The following is a 19,180-nucleotide window of genomic DNA, read 5'->3' on the forward strand; positions in this document are numbered from 1 at the left end:
AAAAGCGTTTTCAAGTCACAAGTTTCTTATGGGATTGGGTTTGGTGTTGATGTAACAGGGGGAACTGTACAGCAAATAACTTGTGCACGCACACACACAGTCACACACACACACACCCACACACACACCCACACAGCGTTGCACTGTGGCACTTGTGATAACCTCTCAATGGAGTAGTTTATCAGGTGCTGCTAACCGCCGGGTCACAGTGTTTTAGCAGTCATGGTCAGCAGGGGAAAGAACCAGGTGGACAAATAATATTTGTGAAATCTTTACCTCTCCGGGATGAAGAAAAAGTAGTCCACGCTATGCCCAGGAGGACATGTTCTAGGCTGGGCTGTGATGTCTGGAAGTCCCCTGAGGGGAGATGACCTATTTCTCTGAAAATGGAGGTCGGAGGAGACATTCTTTAAACATGACGTGTGTGAAGTAATTAATACTCTTCTCTGCTGGTTGTCTGGAGAGGTTTGCTGTGATTTACAGGAAAACAGGAGCACCTTGATTCTCTGGCCTGTTTATATGAATCTCAACAGGTGTTTAATTTGGTAATGTGTTCCACATTGACACATTATTTGACACATTATTTGACATTTTCTCTTTTGTCTTTTAATTAAAAATCACTATGCTTTTCACGCACAAACACACACACACACACACACACACTGACACACACACACACACACGGCTTCATGCCTCTGTAGATCTTCTCCTCTCTCTCTCTCCTTCTCTACCTCCTGCTCTCTCTCTCTCCTCTCTCCTCTCTCCTTCTCTACCTCCTCCTCTCTCTCCTCTCTCCTCTCTCTCTTCTCTACCTCCTCTCTCTCTCTCCTCTCTCCTCTTTCCTTCTCTACCTCCTCCTCTCTCTCTCCTCTCTCTCTTCTCTCCTTCTCTACCTCCTCTCTCTCTCTCCTCTCTCTCTCTCCTCTATCTGACCCCATAACAACTGATCCCACAGGAAATGCTTCACTCAAGCAGCTCTGACTTCTCAGAAGCAATATGTCTCCCTCTCTCTCTCCATCTATCTCTCTCTTTCCCTGTTACAAGAAATACACCAAACATAAACAATACATTTTTGTTGGGTTTCAACATTCAAACATTTTACATGGAGCTATATTCAACACGCACGCACACACACACACACACACACACACACACACACACACACACACACACACACACACACACAGGGGCATTATCCAGTCAGTCATTATCTGGGACAGAATAGGAAGCAGACTGGTTCATTTTATTGTCAGAAAACATAACAAAATAATGCATGTCTTCAATTCACCATATTTCACATGAAAAACAACAACTGTCATGATATTTAAAAGGATTTGTAAGGAGAATACTGAAACAAATAAAAATAGTATCTCTGAGATTAGATGAGATGAGATTAGATTATGTGTCATCAAAGTCATCAAAAATGCACTTTGTCTGAAACACGCTAATCCCATGATAAAGAACGCTGAGCTTTATTTCCCCAACAAGATTATTCTGTGACAAATCTGCGAATGGTGGTGAGGAGTGTCAGCTGAGCTGAGGAGGCTTTCAGGGAAAAGATAAGGAGACTGATAGCGAGAACAGTAGCTCTGCAGTAAACTCAAAGCTGCTACTTTAAACTGCTTTCAATTGACTGCAGCTCTGTTAAACCTCAAAGCCTGAAAATAACAGCTACATGCTCAGACTTTAAACACTCCAAACCTGACATCCTGTAAGGGTTTTACCCCTTCTCATGTTGGTCCTTCCAGGTCACAGGGCAGGCGGATTGAGACCCAGTTAGACAGAGAGCGAGCGAGAGAGCAAGATAGTTATTTTGACCCTTGTTTATTGTTGTTTCTGTTGTCCCGTTGACAATATTGATTATTATTATTTTAATTATGTTAATATTGTAAATATCCAAAGTAAGCTTTGGCAATATGTACATTGTTATGTCATGCCAATAAAGCAAATTGAATTGAGAGAGAGAGAGAGAGAGAGAGAGAGAGAGAGAGAGAGAGAGAGAGAGAGAGAGAGAGAGAAAGGTGGGGTGGAGTGGGGTGTGGAGACACGTGAAGAGGCTCAGTACACCTCACATGATCACAGGGCCTACAGGGGATGAGAACTCAACTATGTTTATCCCAAATACTCTCTACTGGTCCTCAATAACAGCAGTGGTGGAAAAAGTACCCAATTGTCATACTTGAGTAAAAGTAAAGATACCTTCCAAGAAAGTAAAATAGTAAAATACTACTTGAGAAAAAAAGTCTAAAATATTTGGTTTTAAATATACTTAAGTATAAAAAGCAAATATAATTGCTAAAATATACTTAAGTATCAAAACTAAAAGTATAAATAATTTCAAATTCCTTATATTAAGCACATTTTATTGTATTTTTATTTATTTACGGATAGCCAGGGGCCCACTCCAACACTCAGAGATCATTTACAAACGAAGCATTTGTGTTTAAGTGAGTACACCAGATCAGAGGCAGTAGGGATAACCAGGGATGTTTTCTTGACAAGTGCGTGAATTGGACCATTTTCCTGTCCTGCTAAGCATTCAAAATGTAACGAGTACTTTTGGGTGTCAGGGAAAATGTATGGAGTAAAAAGTACATTATTTTTCTTAGGAATGTAGTAAAGTAAAAGGAACGGTGGTAAAAGTAGTCAAAAATATAAATAGTAAAGTAAAGTACAGATACCCCAAAAAACTACTTAAGTAGTACTTTCAAGTATTATTACTTAAGTACTTTACACAACTAAATAACAGCCAGGTCACACGTGATACAAGTCAGTATTCGTGGAAACCGGCCACTAGGGGCAACATTAAGCGCTTATACCTTCAAGTAGGTTTTCAGTTTTGTCAGAGTGTTGTGGACAGGGATGGCAGATGGGCTTAAGCATCTGCCTCTGATTCCAAAGGTTGCAAGTTTGAATCCAGTGATAGACAGTTATTTTTGTTTTAAGCCTATCCTAAACCTTAGGAGTTAACGCCTAACCTTACGATTTCAGTTTTGTTTTTACATGATTTTAGCAGACGCTTTTATCCAGAGCGACTTACAGTAAGTAATGAGCGCATACATTTATGTACTGATCCCCCATGGGAATCGAACCCACAACCCTGGCGTTGCAAACACCACGCCACAAGGCAGTTAATGCCTAAACTTAACCCTAACCTTACAAATTTGGAGTTAATGCTTAAACTTAACCCTAACCTTACACATTTGGAGTTAATGCTTAAAATTAACCCTAACCTTACAAACTTGGGAGTTACTGCTTAAACACTTAGAAATTTGACGAGATTCAGCTGCAGCATCAGATGGATATGTCAGAATTCAAATGTAGAACACTTGGCTTCATCAAATGTCTTCCATCTGGCATCAGTTGTTCTGCCTCATTGGTTTCCTTGGTGATTCGAAAATCCAGACAAACCTGTTTTGATATCTGGTATTGTTGTTGGGACGCAGTGCCATAAAGAGTGGAAAATCCATCAGTTTTCAAGCACAAAACAAACAAATAAACACTGTCTATCACTGAAAAAACAACAACAAAGACAAAAATCAAAGCAGCACCTAAACAACTGCTGAGTTGCTAGGGGAAACAGAAATGAACATTGAAACACCGTAACTTTTCTTCTGTTTTCTACAAGTTATGCTGCAGCCATTTTATGAAGTTTTCCGTCATCGTGCGTCCAATCAGGAAGTCGGTTGGCCACACCGTGAACATGAGGGCGCCGTGGAAACCACTGGCGTAGTGTTCGTGCGTCACCTCCACGCCAGCGTGGCGCAGGCGCGTGGCATACATCACCCCGTCGTCCCGCAGCACGTCGTACTCACAGGTCAGCACGTAAGCCTTGGGTAGCGAGCGTAAAGCGGCATCCGGGACCAGCAGGGGCGAGGCCCGGGGGTCAGCGATGGAGCGCGATGGCCCGTCCGACCCCGCCCCTCCCGCCGACAACGCCACGACCGGAGCGCTGTAGTTGTACTTCCCCCGGTAGGACTCTGGCAGGAAGGCACTCCAGTTGGCGAACTTGAGCAGGGCAGCAGACTCTGGGCTGTTATGAGTGTTGGCCATCATGTCCCTGAAGAAGGTCTTGTCGCTGGTGAAGTACTCGCTCCAGAAGCGCACCATGAGGGTGCGGGGCAGGATAGGCATGTTCTGGTTCTGCTGGTAGGACGGGGTATTGAGGTCCAGAGCCTGCAGCACCGGGTAGAGCAGGGCCTGGACCTTCAGCTGCAGCTGCTGTTCTGGATCCTGCTGCAGCTGTAGACACACACACACACAGACACACACACACACACACACACACACACACACACACACACACACGGACACACACACACACAGATAGACAGACAGACAGACAGACAGACAGACACACACAGACACACACACACACACACACAGACAGACAGACAGATACACACTCACACACACACACACACACACACACACACACACACACACACACACACACACACACACACACACACACACAGGACCATAAGACCTACTGTTCTGTACTGCACCGCAGCCTTGGATGGCTCCTCCTAATCTCATCTACTCATAGATCAAAACAACAGTGGATAGATAGTACTGCTAACCTGCTGGGACACGGCTGCAGCCAGGTTTCCCCCGGCGCTGTCCCCAGACACAGCGATGCGTCCTGGGTCCACAGTGTACTGGGCCAGCACCACCCTCTGGAGGAAGTGCTTCACCACCCGGTACACGTCCTCATACGGGACAGGGAAGTGGTGCTCTGGGGCCAGGCGGTACCTGGGCGGACACAGGGGAGGGGTCAGAGGTCAACTGAGCTAGAATTCAGGTCATCTCACCTGAGAACAATTTGTGTACCAGCTGAGGTAGCTATAGCTAAATGACAACACCATTTCCTGTACCCTATGGAAGTCAATATGGACCTGAGGCAACTAGGACATGGTGACTAATCTCTATACAAACTGAACAATAAGGACATAGTGATTAATCTCTATAAAAACTAAACAGTAAATCAGGGTGGATCTAAAACGACATCCAACTAGTTTAGACATAAAGTATCTCTGACTCGCTGGTTGTGACCCAGGGGTTAATTACACTACAGTACTTCTAACTTGTCATGTTGTGTTGACATTACTAAAGCAAAACCTCCTAATCCTGTATTGTCAGTGTACTGTATGTGATCAATCTAATCAGGGACCAAAGGCTAGCTGATACAAGAGCATTGTTTTTCATGAGCTGGTTTAGAGATGAAAGGCAAGTCATATAATGATACTGCATAGTACAGTCATATGACTCAGCCCATTAACGTTATCACACAAGTTATATAAAAACAGTTTGGAACCTAACACATTTGGAAAGCATTGGAATGTCGACACATTGTTGGCAGGAATTTGGCTGGCAGTTTGCACAGATACAATACCCCCACACACATGCAGCCATGCTTTCACAGAGGGAATCACAGGTGTGATGTGGTGTACAAAGTGCTCTCTGTCTCTGTCTCAGTCTCTCTCTGTGTCTCAGTCTCTCTCTGTGTCTCTCTCTGTGTCTCTCTCTGTGTCTCTCTCTCTCTCTCTCTCTCTCTCTCTCTCTCTCTCTCTCTCTCTCTCTCTCTCTCTCTCTCTCTCTCTCTCTCTCTCTCTCTCTCTCTCTCTCTCTCTCTCTCTCTCTCTCTCTCTCTCTCTCTCTCTCTCTCTCTCTCTCTCTCTCTCTCTCTCTCTCTCTCAATTTAAGGGCGTTATTGGCATGGGAAACATATATTTACATTGCCAAAGCAAGTGAAATAGCTAATAAACAAAAGTGAATTAAACAATAAATATTAACAGTAAACATTAAACTCACAAAAGTTCCAAAAGAATTTCAAATGTCATATTATGTGCAAATAGTTAAAGTACAAAAAGGGAAAATAAATAAACCCCAAAAGACTGGTACTGTATATAACATTGATACCAGATGTATGTCAGATATACAGTACATCAAATATATACTCACTCTACAGACACGACCACAGAGTTAAGATCCATTACCATCTGCCTAGCTAGGAGGTCGTATGGTCCCATTCCTACACAAAGAGAGGAGAGAAGAGAGAGCCGTCAGAGACAATATCATCTAATAATATCTTACATCGTCAACAGCTACAAAGTACTCAATAGTATCTTGAGCAGTATCTTGAGCATCTCATGCTCAATAGTCTTGTAGTCCTGGCAAGTCACACACAAACACACACACACACACACACACACACACACACACACACAAACAAACAGCAGATTGCAGGCACAACATGACACTTGTCGCATGTCACATAATTGCCTTTGGTTACCAGGGGGTTACCATGGTCTCTGTGTTGAACAGCTTGAACAGAGTGTACATTCCTCAGGAGAGGTGGAGGGTGAACAGAGTGTATATTAATTCCATAGTAAACTGTAGTATACTGTAGAATACTATAGTAAATACTACCGTGTTATCTGCGAACAAAAACACTGCAGTAAATACTACAGTTATGTCCGCAAAAACACTACACTTTTTTAAAACTATAGTAAATACTACATTATTTAAAGATGCACTATGCAGAAATCGCTTTACCATTTCCTGGTTGGTAAAATTCGAATAGTTGGCCTGATTTCAGTTTATGTGACAAAACAAGCAAGTATAGTATAGAGAACCATTGTACCATCTAAACCGCTGTGAAATAATGTATATTTTACATAAGTCAAAATATAGTATTTCAGCTGTTTGAAGCTGGTATACAAATCTGAAAGTAAAAGACGCAAATACGAAACTTAAGAACAGGAAGCATAGAATCAAATCAAATCAAATTGTATTTGTCACATGCGCCGAATACAACAGGTGTAAACCTTACCATGAAATACTCACTTACAAGCCCTTAGCCAACAATGCAATTCAAGAAATAGAGTTAAGAAAATATTTACTAAATAAACTAAAGTAATAAATAAAATAAAAGCAACACAATAAAATAACAATACCGAGGCTATATACAGGTGGTACCGGTACCGAGTCAATGTGCGGGAGTACAGGTTAGTCGAGGTAATTTGTAAATGTAGGTAGGGGTAAAGTGACTATGCATAGATAATAAACAGCGAGTAGCAGCAGTGTAAAATGGGGGGGTGTCAATGTAAATAGTCCGGATGGCCATTTGATTAATTGTTCAGCAGTATTATGGCTTGGGGGTAGAAGCTGTTAAGAAGCCTTTTGGACCTAGACTTGGTACTCCGGTATTGCTTGCCGTGCGGTAGCAGAGAGAACAGTCTATGACTAGGGTGACTGGAGCCTTTGACAATTTTTTGGGCCTTCCTCTGACACTGCCGAGTACGTATATAGGTCCTGGGTGGCAGGAAGCTTGGCCCCAGTTATGTAATGGGCCGTACGCATTACCCTATGTAGCGCCTTACGGTCGGATGCAGAGCAGTTGCCATACCAGGCGGTGATGCAACCGGTCAGGATGCACTCGATGGTGCAGCTGTAGAACTTTTAAAGATCAGGGGACCCATGCCATATCTTTTCAGGCTCCTGAGTGGGAAAAGGTGTTGCCGTGCCCTCTTCACAACTGTCTTGGTGTGTTTGGACCATGATAGGTTGTTGGTGATGTGGACACCAAGGAATTTGAAACTCTCGACCCGCTCCACTACAGCCCCGTTGATGTCAATGGGGGCATGTTCGGCCCTCCTTTTCCTGTAGTCCACGGTCATCTCACATTGAGGGAGAGGTTGTTGTCCTGGCACCACACTGCCAGGTCTCTGACCTCCTCCCTATAGAATGTCTCATCGTTGTGTCGTCAACAAATTTAATAATGGTGTTGGAGTCGTGCTTGGCCACGCAGTCGTGGGTGAACAGAGAGTACAGGAGGGAACAAAGCAAGCACCCCAGAGGGACCCCCGTATTGAGGATCAGCGTGGCAGATGTGTTGTTGCCTACCCTTACCACCTGGGGGCGGCCCGTCAGGAAGTCCAGGATCCAGTTGCAGAGGGAGGTGTTTAGTCCCTGGGTCCTTAGCTTAGTTATGAGCTTTGTGGGCACTATGGTGTTGAACGCTGAGCTGTAGTCAATGAGCATTCTCACATAGGTGTTCCTTTTGTCCAGATGGGAAAGGGCAGTGTCGAGTGCGATTGCGATTGCGTCATCTGTGGATCTGTTGGGGCGGTATGCGAATTAGAGAGGGTCTAGGGTTTCCAGGATGATGGTGTTGATGTGAGCCATGACCAGCCTTTCAAAGCACTTCATGGCTACCAATATGAGTGCTAATGTCGCACATAGAACAGATCTACCACTTCTTAGACTTGCTTTCAATAAGAATGACAGATCTATAACTTACATTTCTCTGTGAATTTGGTCAGGTCACCCAAAAAGTTACATATTGCAGCTTTAATTTGCATCTGGCCTACCCATTCCCCTCCCCCATATCGCTGGTTATTTCTTGTCTGGGTTCCCAGTGCTGACATTCAGCCCACTGAACCTCTCCGACATTACATTGTGGACGGGTGGGTGCATGGATGGATGGATGGATGGATGGATGTTGGTGAATGGATCAGTGGATGGATGGATAAATATACTGTATAGATATACGCCTTGACTAATTGCTTGCTTGGTAGATGGATTCATTACCAAGCAACTAACTGCTACTCACTGGAGCTGCCCAGACACCATCCTCCTCCATGCAGGTATATGACTGCTCTCCTCAGCTCAGTGTTGCCGTCCTGCAGTTTGGGCTGGTACACCACCACCTCCACCCCATCAAACAGCTCCTCTGTGACGTGCACATGTTGGTCTGACACGGGCACCACCCGCTCAGCAAAGGTGATGAACATCATCACCCCCATGTAGTCCTTCATCCCCACCAGTTCACTGAAGTCTGCCTGGAGAGAGAGAGAGATGAAGAGGTATGTTGGAGCAGAGGTAGAGAGTGAGGCAGGGATAGAGGTTAGAGAGAGAGGCAGGGATAGAGGGTAGAGAGAGAGGCAGGGATAGGGGTAGAGAGAGAGGCAGGGATAGAGGTTAGAGAGAGAGGCAGGGAGGGATAGAGTTAGAGAGAGAGGCAGGGATAGGGGTAGAGAGAGAGGCGGGGATAGGGGTAGAGAGAGAGGCGGGGATAGGGGTAGAGAGAGAGGCAGGGATAGGGGTAGAGAGAGAGGCAGGGATAGGGGTAGAGAGAGGCAGGGATAGAGGGTAGAGAGAGAGGCAGGGATAGGGGTAGAGAGAGAGGCGGGGATAGGGGTAGAGAGAGAGGCGGGGATAGGGGTAGAGAGAGAGGCAGGGATAGGGGTAGAGAGAGAGGCAGGGATAGGGGTAGAGAGAGGCAGGGATAGAGGGTAGAGAGAGAGGCAGGGATAGGGGTAGAGAGAGAGGCGGGGATAGGGGTAGAGAGAGAGGCGGGGATAGGGGTAGAGAGAGAGGCAGGGATAGGGGTAGAGAGAGAGGCAGGGATAGAGGTAGAGAGAGAGGCAGGGATAGAGGGTAGAGAGAGAGGCAGGGATAGAGATAGAGAGAGAGGCAGGGATAGAGGTTAGAGAGAGAGGCAGGGATAGAGGTTAGAGAGAGAGGCAGGGATAGAGGTAGAGGTAGAGAGAGAGGCAGGGATAGAGGTTAGAGAGAGACAATATTTCCTGTTGAGTGAGAGAATTTAAATAAATATATTTTGATCATGGGGGCCAACGGGTGAACTTCCCCTGCTATTCAGTCACCTATTTTTATGAAATCTCGACAGCTTAATTATCCACGGTCCTGCCTGTCTCTGTCCAAGAGCAAAGACCAGGCCTTTTCTGACACATATTTGGCTGGTGCATGGCACCCGTATAAATACCAACAGGGAACCTTGATTGGATTGATCACCCATATAAATACCAACAGGGAACCTTGATTGGATGGATCACCCATATAAATACCAACTGGGAACCTTGATTGGATGGATCACCCATATAAATACCAACAGGGAACCTTGATTGGATGGATCACCCATATAAATACCAACAGGGAACCTTGATTGGATGGATCACCCGTATAAATACCAACAGGGAACCTTGATTGGATGGATCACCCATATAAGTACCAACAGGGAACCTTGATTGGATGGATCACCCATATAAATACCAACAGGGAACCTTGATTGGATGGATCACCCATATAAATACCAACAGGGAACCTTGATTGGATGGATCACCCATATAAATACCAACAGGGAATCTTGATTGGATGGATTTTGGAGTAAACGTTAGTGCTGAGCGATTCGTGCATTTTGAGGTCAGTCCTGTTTCGGTTCCATTTATGATTTTTCGGTTTTAATTTTTTTGTTTTTTATTATTATTGACATTAAATGGACTATGCATTATGTGGGTTGAATGCTGTAACAACACAGAATAAAACAATTAATAAAAGTCCCATGATGGTAGTGACTGCCCATTACTGCTGATCACTTTTATAATCATCATTTATTCACATTACTTTACTTTAATAAAATATTCAGTGTTGTGTATTTTACATTTGTTTTAATTGATGACTTTATTATTTCATTCCAAGTCATCATCTCATCTCTACAGAGCTGCTGCCTATGCTGTCTGACTAAATCACTATTTTAGTAGTTCTTCAAAGTAAATGAGGCATATAGTACGTTTATGACAGCTGAATACCAACTACCAATCACTTAGATCATGTATTTTCAGGTAGAAATACCTCATTAAGCAACTCCTCTCTATCCCTCGGTCACGGATTTAGCCGAGGCTGCTCCTCCTCCTTGCTCGGGCAGGCTTCGGCGTTCGTCATCCCCGGAGTACTAGCTGCCACCGATCTAGGTTTCAGCAATCATCTAGATTGGTCTGCTTTGTGTACACCTGTTTCCCATTAGTGTTGATGGTTTCCCTGTATAACCCCTGTCTGTCATTCGTTTGTTGTGTGTGATTGTTCTCTGTTTGTTTTCGGCAGGACTGTGTATTGCGATTATTGTTCCTCCCTGTTTTGGAGGTATTGTTGTTTTGTACTTTGCATTACGTTTATTAGTAAAGTACATCTGCCAGTCTCTCGGTGTCCTGCGCTTGACTTCGTTCACCGCATACACGTTTATCCTGACACCCTCTCCATCATGCATTCTTCTCTCCCTCTCTGGTCTACCGCACACAGACCGGACAAGTAGGCGCGCAATGGATTATGGTCATTGTAGTTAATTACAAAATTTTCTGAGCTAAACTATGTAGAATATTGACCTGTTGGTAAACTACAACTCACTACCAAATCGCACAGTTCGGTCTTGATCCGATTTATCTCTAGAGATACTGTGCATTGATCTCACAGGAAAAAAACTGAACGAAATGTAATTCAAATAATTGAATTGACATGGTAAATTAGTTGTTTAAAAACCGGAAAATAACAGACATTTTGGTTAATCGCTCAGCACTAGCGTAATCATCAACCCAAGTTTACTGTTGCGACCAGGCGGCACAGACAGACTAGGGACCTTTCTAGGAAGACTAGACCCTTTCTCCTCCTAAAGCAAATTTGCGGGTGTTAAAATCTCGGTGTTATTAGTGTTATACCTGAGTATTGATTCTAGTGGGGTTAACACCAATGTTATATCTGAGTGTTGATTCTAGTGGGGTTAACACCAGTGTTATACCTGAGTATTGAGTCTAGTGGGGTTAACACCAGTGTTATACCTGGGTATTGAGTCTAGTGGGGTTAACACCAGTGTTATATCTGAGTGTTGAGTCTAGTGGGGTTAACACCAATGTTATATCTGAGTGTTGAGTCTAGTGGGGTTAACACCAGTGTTATAACTGAGTATTGAGTCTAGTGGGGTTAACACCAGTGTTATACCTGAGTATTGAGTCTAGTGGGGTTAACACCAATGTCATATCTGAGTATTGAGTCTAGTGGGGATAACACCAGTGTTATACCTGAGTATTGAGTCAGGTGGGGTTAACACCAATGTTATATCTGAGTGTTGAGTCTAGTGGGGTTAACACCAATGTTATATATGAGTGTTGATTCTAGTGGGGTTAACACCAGTGTTATACCTGAGTATTGATTCTAGTGGGGTTAACACCAGTATAACATCTGAGTGTGATTCTAGTGGGGTTAACACCAGTGTCATATCTGTGTGTTGAGTCTAGTGGGGATAACACCAGTGTTATACCTGAGTATTGAGTCAAGTGGGGTTAACACCAATGTCATATCTGAGTGTTGATTCTAGTGGGGTTAACACCAGTGTTATACCTGAGTATTGAGTCTAGTGGGGTTAACACCAGTGTTATACCTGAGTATTGAGTCTAGTGGGGATAACACCAGTGTTATATCTGAATGTTGAGTCTAGTGGGGTTAACACCAGTGTTATATCTGAATGTTGAGTCTAGTGGGGTTAACACCAGTGTTATATCTGAGTGTTGATTCTAGTGGGGTTAACACCAGTGGGATTGTAATTGACACCACCTGCTGTGAATAAACGAAGTGTTATTTGAATCACAGTGGAATCAACACTGCGTAGGTGTTGTTATTCGACTGTGTTGAGTTCATTTCCGTTAACTCTCTCAGAGTGAAAAAGACATCGGAGAGGCCTCGTTATCATATTTCTCAACATGCATTGATGCAGGTTGCTTTTTAGAGTAGTTTGTTTTAATACATAGCTTTCTGCATGCACATTGATTGACTAATTGATCTTATACTACACAAAGATAAATAACATACATTTTCCTAAACTAATCCAATCTATAAGTGGTTGGACTTTTTCACACGTAATTGAATTGGTTGTTCCAGTTTAAGTAGTCTCATTTATCAACCTTCCCTACCTTGAGAGCCACTCTAACTGCAGTTGCGGGTGATTCAAAGTTCAAATAGTTGGCTATCCTATCTCTGGCTGGATTCCAATAGGAATTATATAACACTTTTTGCAAGCCAGCATATTGAGATTTGCCGATGTGGCCTGCAAACCAGACGTTTCAGCGTTAGGGAATTAACACCTGTGGTGTTACAGTAATTCGTTTTTTTTTTTGGCTATTGTGACAGAAACATTATTGTTGCATTATTGTATGGCTTGCAGTCCTGTAGCCTTCACCAAGTGAGTGCCCGCCTAAGGGAATGTTTATCATAAAAATGTAATTATTTATAATAATAATAATAATAATATGCCATTTAGCAGACGCTTTTATCCAAAGCGACTTACAGTCATGCGTGCATATGTTTTTTGTGTATGGGTGGTCCCATACATTGCTTTTTTTTTTTTACAACACCATACTTCAACAGCCTAGTGTTACCCTAAAACAGTGGTATGGGAACGTGTAACTGCATCAGCTCTAAAGGTTTAAGTTAAGTTGGAATTTACAACACCCACGGGTGTTAGAGACCCAACACTCTTGGGGTGTTTGTTTATCAACACTTTGAAAAGTATTAGTTTAACATTATTTGAGATGGTCACATCAGAAAGTGTTAGATGTAACACTGGGGTGGTGTTCACGTTCTGATTGCAAATTTGCTGTGTGTATCGTATCTACATCACCAAACACCTCTGGAGTCATGCTGGGGTATAAACAGTCGTCTAATTTGGTGGTCTTCCGTTCATAAGTACAGCATCGATTTTCTTAATAGGGTCTATAATTAGAACAGATCAGCAGGACTACAAATACCTGGATTACCGTTTGACATGATCTGCTGTAACTGTCATTCAGCATGTCTGCATGTGCACATCAACCTCAGTGGAATCAATGTTAAAATAACACAAGATTTTGAATGCACAGCCTATATGTAAATACAAAAAATATGACTAAATATGTTTTTAGGTACAGTAAAACAAAGATTTGGGCATTATTTTCATTTAATATAGAATGGTCAGCTATGCATACCAAGAAGAGAATGTTCCTACTACCCTCTTTATGTTGGGACAGGCAGAGGAAAACAGAATGTTCCCACTACCCTCTTTATGTTGGGTTCCCACTACCCTCTTTATGTTAGGACAGGCAGAGGAAAACAGAATGTTCCCACTACCCTCTTTATGTTGGGACAGGCAGAGGAAAACAGAATGTTCCATTTACCCTCTTTATGTTGGGACAGGCAGAGGAAAACAGAATGTTCCCTTTACCCTCTTTATGTTGGGACAGGCAGAGGAAAACAGAATGTTCCCACTACCCTCTTTATGTTGGGACAGGCAGAGGAAAACAGAATGTTCCATTTACCCTCTTTATGTTGGGACAGGCAGAGGAAAACAGAATGTTCCATTTACCCTCTTTATGTTGGGACAGGCAGAGGAAAACAGAATGTTCCATTTACCCTCTTTATGTTGGGACAGGCAGAGGAAAACAGAATGTTCCATTTACCCTCTTTATGTTGGGACAGGCAGAGGAAAACAGAATGTTCCCACTACCCTCTTTGTGTTGGGACAGGCAGAGGAAAACAGAATGTTCCCACTACCCTCTTTATGTTGGGACAGGCAGAGGAAAACAGAATGTTCCCACTACCCTCTTTATGTTGGGACAGGCAGAGGAAAACAGAATGTTCCCACTACCCTCTTTATGTTGGGACAGGCAGAGGAAAACAGAATGTTCCCACTACCCTCTTTATGTTGGGACAGGCAGAGGCAAACAGAATGTTCCATTTACCCTCTTTATGTTGGGACAGGCAGAGGAAAACAGAATTTTCCCACTACCCTCTTTATGTTGGGACAGGCAGAGGAAAACAGAATTTTCCCACTACCCTCTTTATGTTGGGACAGGCAGAGGAAAACAGAATGTTCCCACTACCCTCTTTATGTTGGGACAGGCAGAGGAAAACAGAATGTTCCATTTACCCACTTTATGTTGGGACAGGCAGAGGAAAACAGAATGTTCCCACTACCCTCTTTATGTTGGGACAGGCAGAGGAAAACAGAATGTTCCCACTACCCTCTTTATGTTGGGACAGGTAGAGGAAAACAGAATGTTCCCACTACCCTCTTTATGTTGGGACAGGCAGAGGAAAACAGAATGTTCCCACTACCCTCTTTGTGTTGGGACAGGCAGAGGAAAACAGAATGTTCCCACTACCCTCTTTATGTTGGGACAGGCAGAGGAAAACAGAATGTTCCATTTACCCTCTTTATGTTGGGACAGGCAGAGGAAAACAGAATGTTCCCACTACCCTCTTTATGTTGGGACAGGCAGAGGAAAACAGAATGTTCCATTTACCCTCTTTATGTTGGGACAGGCAGAGGAAAACAGAATGTTCCCACTACCCTCTTTATGTTGGGACAGGCAGAGGAAAACAGAATGTTCCATTTACCCTCTTTATGTTGGGACAGGCAGAGGAAAACAGAATGTTCCCACTACCCTCTTTGTGTTGGGACAGGCAGAGGAAAACAGAATGTTCCCACTACCCTCTTTATGTTGGGACAGGTAGAGGAAAACAGAATGTTCCCACTACCCTCTTTATGTTGGGACAGGCAGAGGAAAACAGAATGTTCCCACTACCCTCTTTGTGTTGGGACAGGCAGAGGAAAACAGAATGTTCCATTTACCCTCTTTATGTTGGGACAGGCAGAGGAAAACAGAATGTTCCCACTACCCTCTTTATGTTGGGACAGGCAGAGGAAAACAGAATGTTCCATTTACCCTCTTTATGTTGGGACAGGCAGAGGAAAACAGAATGTTCCATTTACCCTCTTTATGTTGGGACAGGCAGAGGAAAACAGAATGTTCCATTTACCCTCTTTATGTTGGGACAGGCAGAGGAAAACAGAATGTTCCATTTACCCTCTTTATGTTGGGACAGGCAGAGGAAAACAGAATGTTCCCACTACCCTCTTTATGTTGGGACAGGCAGAGGCAAACAGAATGTTCCCACTACCCTCTTTATGTTGGGACAGGCAGAGGAAAACAGAATGTTCCCACTACCCTCTTTATGTTGGGACAGGCAGAGGCAAACAGAATGTTCCATTTACCCTCTTTATGTTGGGACAGGCAGAGGAAAACAGAATGTTCCATTTACCCTCTTTATGTTGGGACAGGCAGAGGAAAACAGAATGTTCCCACTACCCTCTTTATGTTGGGACAGGCAGAGGAAAACAGAATGTTCCCACTACCCTCTTTATGTTGGGACAGGCAGAGGAAAACAGAATGTTCCATTTACCCTCTTTATGTTGGGACAGGCAGAGGAAAACAGAATGTTCCATTTACCCTCTTTATGTTGGGACAGGCAGAGGAAAACAGAATGTTCCCACTACCCTCTTTATGTTGGGACAGGCAGAGGAAAACAGAATGTTCCCACTACCCTCTTTATGTTGGGACAGGCAGAGGAAAACAGAATGTTCCATTTACCCTCTTTATGTTGGGACAGGCAGAGGAAAACAGAATGTTCCATTTACCCTCTTTATGTTGGGACAGGCAGAGGAAAACAGAATGTTCCATTTACCCTCTTTATGTTGGGACAGGCAGAGGAAAACAGAATGTTCCATTTACCCTCTTTATGTTGGGACAGGGAGAGGAAAATAAAAACCAAAAGATAATGAAACATCAACTCCTTCCCTACCTGTCTCCTTCCCCTCCGTCCCTCTCTCCCTCCCAGGGTTGTACCACCCACTCTCCCTCCCTACCTGCCTCGACCTCTGAACCTTGGGGGGGGGGGGGGTGGGGCTGCACAAGATAGCTACTGGGAAGAGGGGACATTGCCGGCGGTTCCCCACTATAGGGTCACCATCACAAGTGGCAAGTGTGGCAGTACAATATTGGTTGCTTATGATGTTATTATAGTTCACGTTCCACCTTCATAAGTAATTGTCTAAGAGGTTTGGAGGGTGGGTGCTCCATTTGTTAAGCGGCCAAGTTAACAACAGTGTATAGCCAAGTTTAGAAGAGAAATCCTTTAGAATATAATGTAAATATCTATACAATTCCCATTGACAACGTTAATAGAAATCCTATAAGAATAAAAAAACATTGACATCCTATAGGATCCTATAGGATTCCAATACAATAATCCAATTGGATTACAATTACAATCAAATAGAAATATTATATCAGATTTTGGAACCAGTCCTATTGGACTCCTATGAGATTCTATCCTATATGGTTTTGTCTTATGGGATCCTTTAGGATTCTACTACCAATAAAAAAAGGTGCCAGGGGTTGACCGGGGCCAATCAGGGGTTGACCGGGGCCAATCAGGAGTTGACCGGGGCCAATCAGGAGTTGACCGGGGCCAATCAGGGGTTGACCGGGGCCAATCAGGGGTTGACCGGGGCCGATCAGCTGACTACTGACATCTCCTCATCCCCTGCCCGTGCTCTTCAGAGTAGGACGAAGTCGCCCCTAAATCCACTGATCTTAAAGTGTTGTGTTACCCCCTTATGTATAAGGATTTGGTGAGGATAAGCTGCTAGATCTGTGCATTGTGTAACGTTGTCACTTTCTAGCCAGAGGGGGGTGTCAGAGCTGATGTATTCTGCTCTGGGCTTGTATAGGAGGAGAAAGGGTCTCGTGCGTCTGTCCGTGACACCAGGTCCCAGTAAACCTGGGTAGATTATTTCAAATTACGTTTGCCTTTTCGGAGCTTTTACACTACGTTTCCTCACAAATCCATTCAGTCAAGGTTCCCTGTTGGTATTTATACGCGTGCCATGCACCGGCCAAATATGTGTCAGAAAAGGCCTGGTCCTTGGTCTTGGACAGAGACAGGCAGGACCGTGGATAATTAAGCTGTCGAGATTTCATAATAGTAGGTGACTGAATAGCAGGGGGAGTTCACCCGTTGGCCCCCATGAACAAAATATATTTGTTTCACTTCTCTCACTCAACATGGACAAAGTGAAATATTGTCTGCTTAATAAAAGTTAATAATTCTAGTTAGAGGGAATTCAGTCTGGTTTAACCCATTGTTCTCTTTATAATATAATATTTTATAATTTGAAATAATAAATACAATGTTGAATTATATCATATCTAAATCGATAAACACCTCTGTGTCATGAATGCTGGGGTATAAACAGTCATCTAATCTGGTGTTCATCCGTTCATAAATACTTCATCGATTTTCTTAATAGGATCTATAATTAGAACAGGTGAGCAAGACTACAATACCTGGATTACCGTCTGACATAATCTGGTGTAACTGTCATTCAGCATGTCTGCATGTACACATCAACCTCAGCGGAATACATTTACTAGACTATAGGCTACTAGGCTATTTACCAAGTCTATTTACCATGCCAAAGGACTGGCCAATAACCTTGTAATTCTAGTCAAACAATAACATCTTAAAACCATACATGTATTTTAGGCATGACTCCCACGCACATCCGAGAAGCGCAGCTTTGAGTACGATCCCTCTATAATAGCAACTTCACAACAATATTAAACACATCAACAGGATAAGTCTGCCTAAAAAAAAAAAATCTGAATCAAAAACGAATATTCTATTTTATTGAAAAATCCATTCTTGCATTATTCTTACCAGGTGGCTGAGACTTCTGAAGAAGCAGTCGGTCAACATGAGTTTCCATCTCTCCTCTATCTTGTCCGGGATGGGCTGGTAAACATAATATGCGGTGAACGCTCCCAAAGACAGGAGTAAAAATATGCCTTTCAAACGCATTTTAGGAAGAGTCCGCATCTATTGGTGGCAGGGTGCAGAAAGAAACTATGTCAGTTGTGCTTATTAACAAGTCACTTAAATCCGAGCAAAGCGTAATCTTGTATTAATTTTGGAACTGAGCCAGCCTGATATGAAAGCACATGTAAGCGTTATCTGATCATTATAAACGAGCATGATCATAGCTTTTCACCATGACTATCACTGCCTCCGCACAGCAGGCGGTTGTGTCGTATGATCCCCTGGTCTTCACACCCATGGAACGAGAAAAATGCGTTAATGCGAAGCGCGCCAGTGAGTTGAAACGATCGAACTGAGGAGTGAGCAATCCCCCCCCCCTCCCTCCCTCCCCACTCCCCCTTGCAGTCCACTCGGTTCCTTACCGGGTGAGGAACATGAACCAGAAAACTTGCTGCGACAGCACCAACAGCTTGTGCGCAACTTTCACAACTGCGTCGCCCTGTATGTTTGTTAGCAGGTTGCAGGTTATTCTATCGGCGTAGAATACAACGTGTTAAAGGTTCCGGCACGTAGATAATACAATTTCACAATTATACACATTCTTCAAGCCGAAGCACAACATTTGGTGTCAGCACACTCCACCCAGGCGAGATGCGAGCAGCCAATGATTTATGTACACTAGGTGACTAACATG

General features: G+C 43.5%; 1 protein-coding gene across 1 annotated transcript; it reads right to left on the reverse strand.

Annotated features, from left to right (window-relative positions):
• Positions 1–3,516: 3,516 nt before the first annotated feature.
• Positions 3,517–18,528, reverse strand: aadac (arylacetamide deacetylase; the record flags this gene model as incomplete). Its single annotated transcript, XM_084142591.1, has 5 exons — positions 3,517–4,242; positions 4,584–4,755; positions 5,965–6,034; positions 8,618–8,846; positions 18,388–18,528. The coding sequence occupies 5 exons, from the start codon at positions 18,526–18,528 to the stop codon at positions 3,622–3,624; spliced, it is 1,233 nt and encodes a 410-aa protein (XP_083998717.1). The 3' UTR covers positions 3,517–3,621.
• Positions 18,529–19,180: the final 652 nt, after the last annotated feature.

Source organism: Coregonus lavaretus (genome assembly GCF_964263955.1).
Source record: "Coregonus lavaretus genome assembly, chromosome: 26".
Taxonomy (NCBI): Eukaryota; Metazoa; Chordata; class Actinopteri; order Salmoniformes; family Salmonidae; genus Coregonus; species Coregonus lavaretus.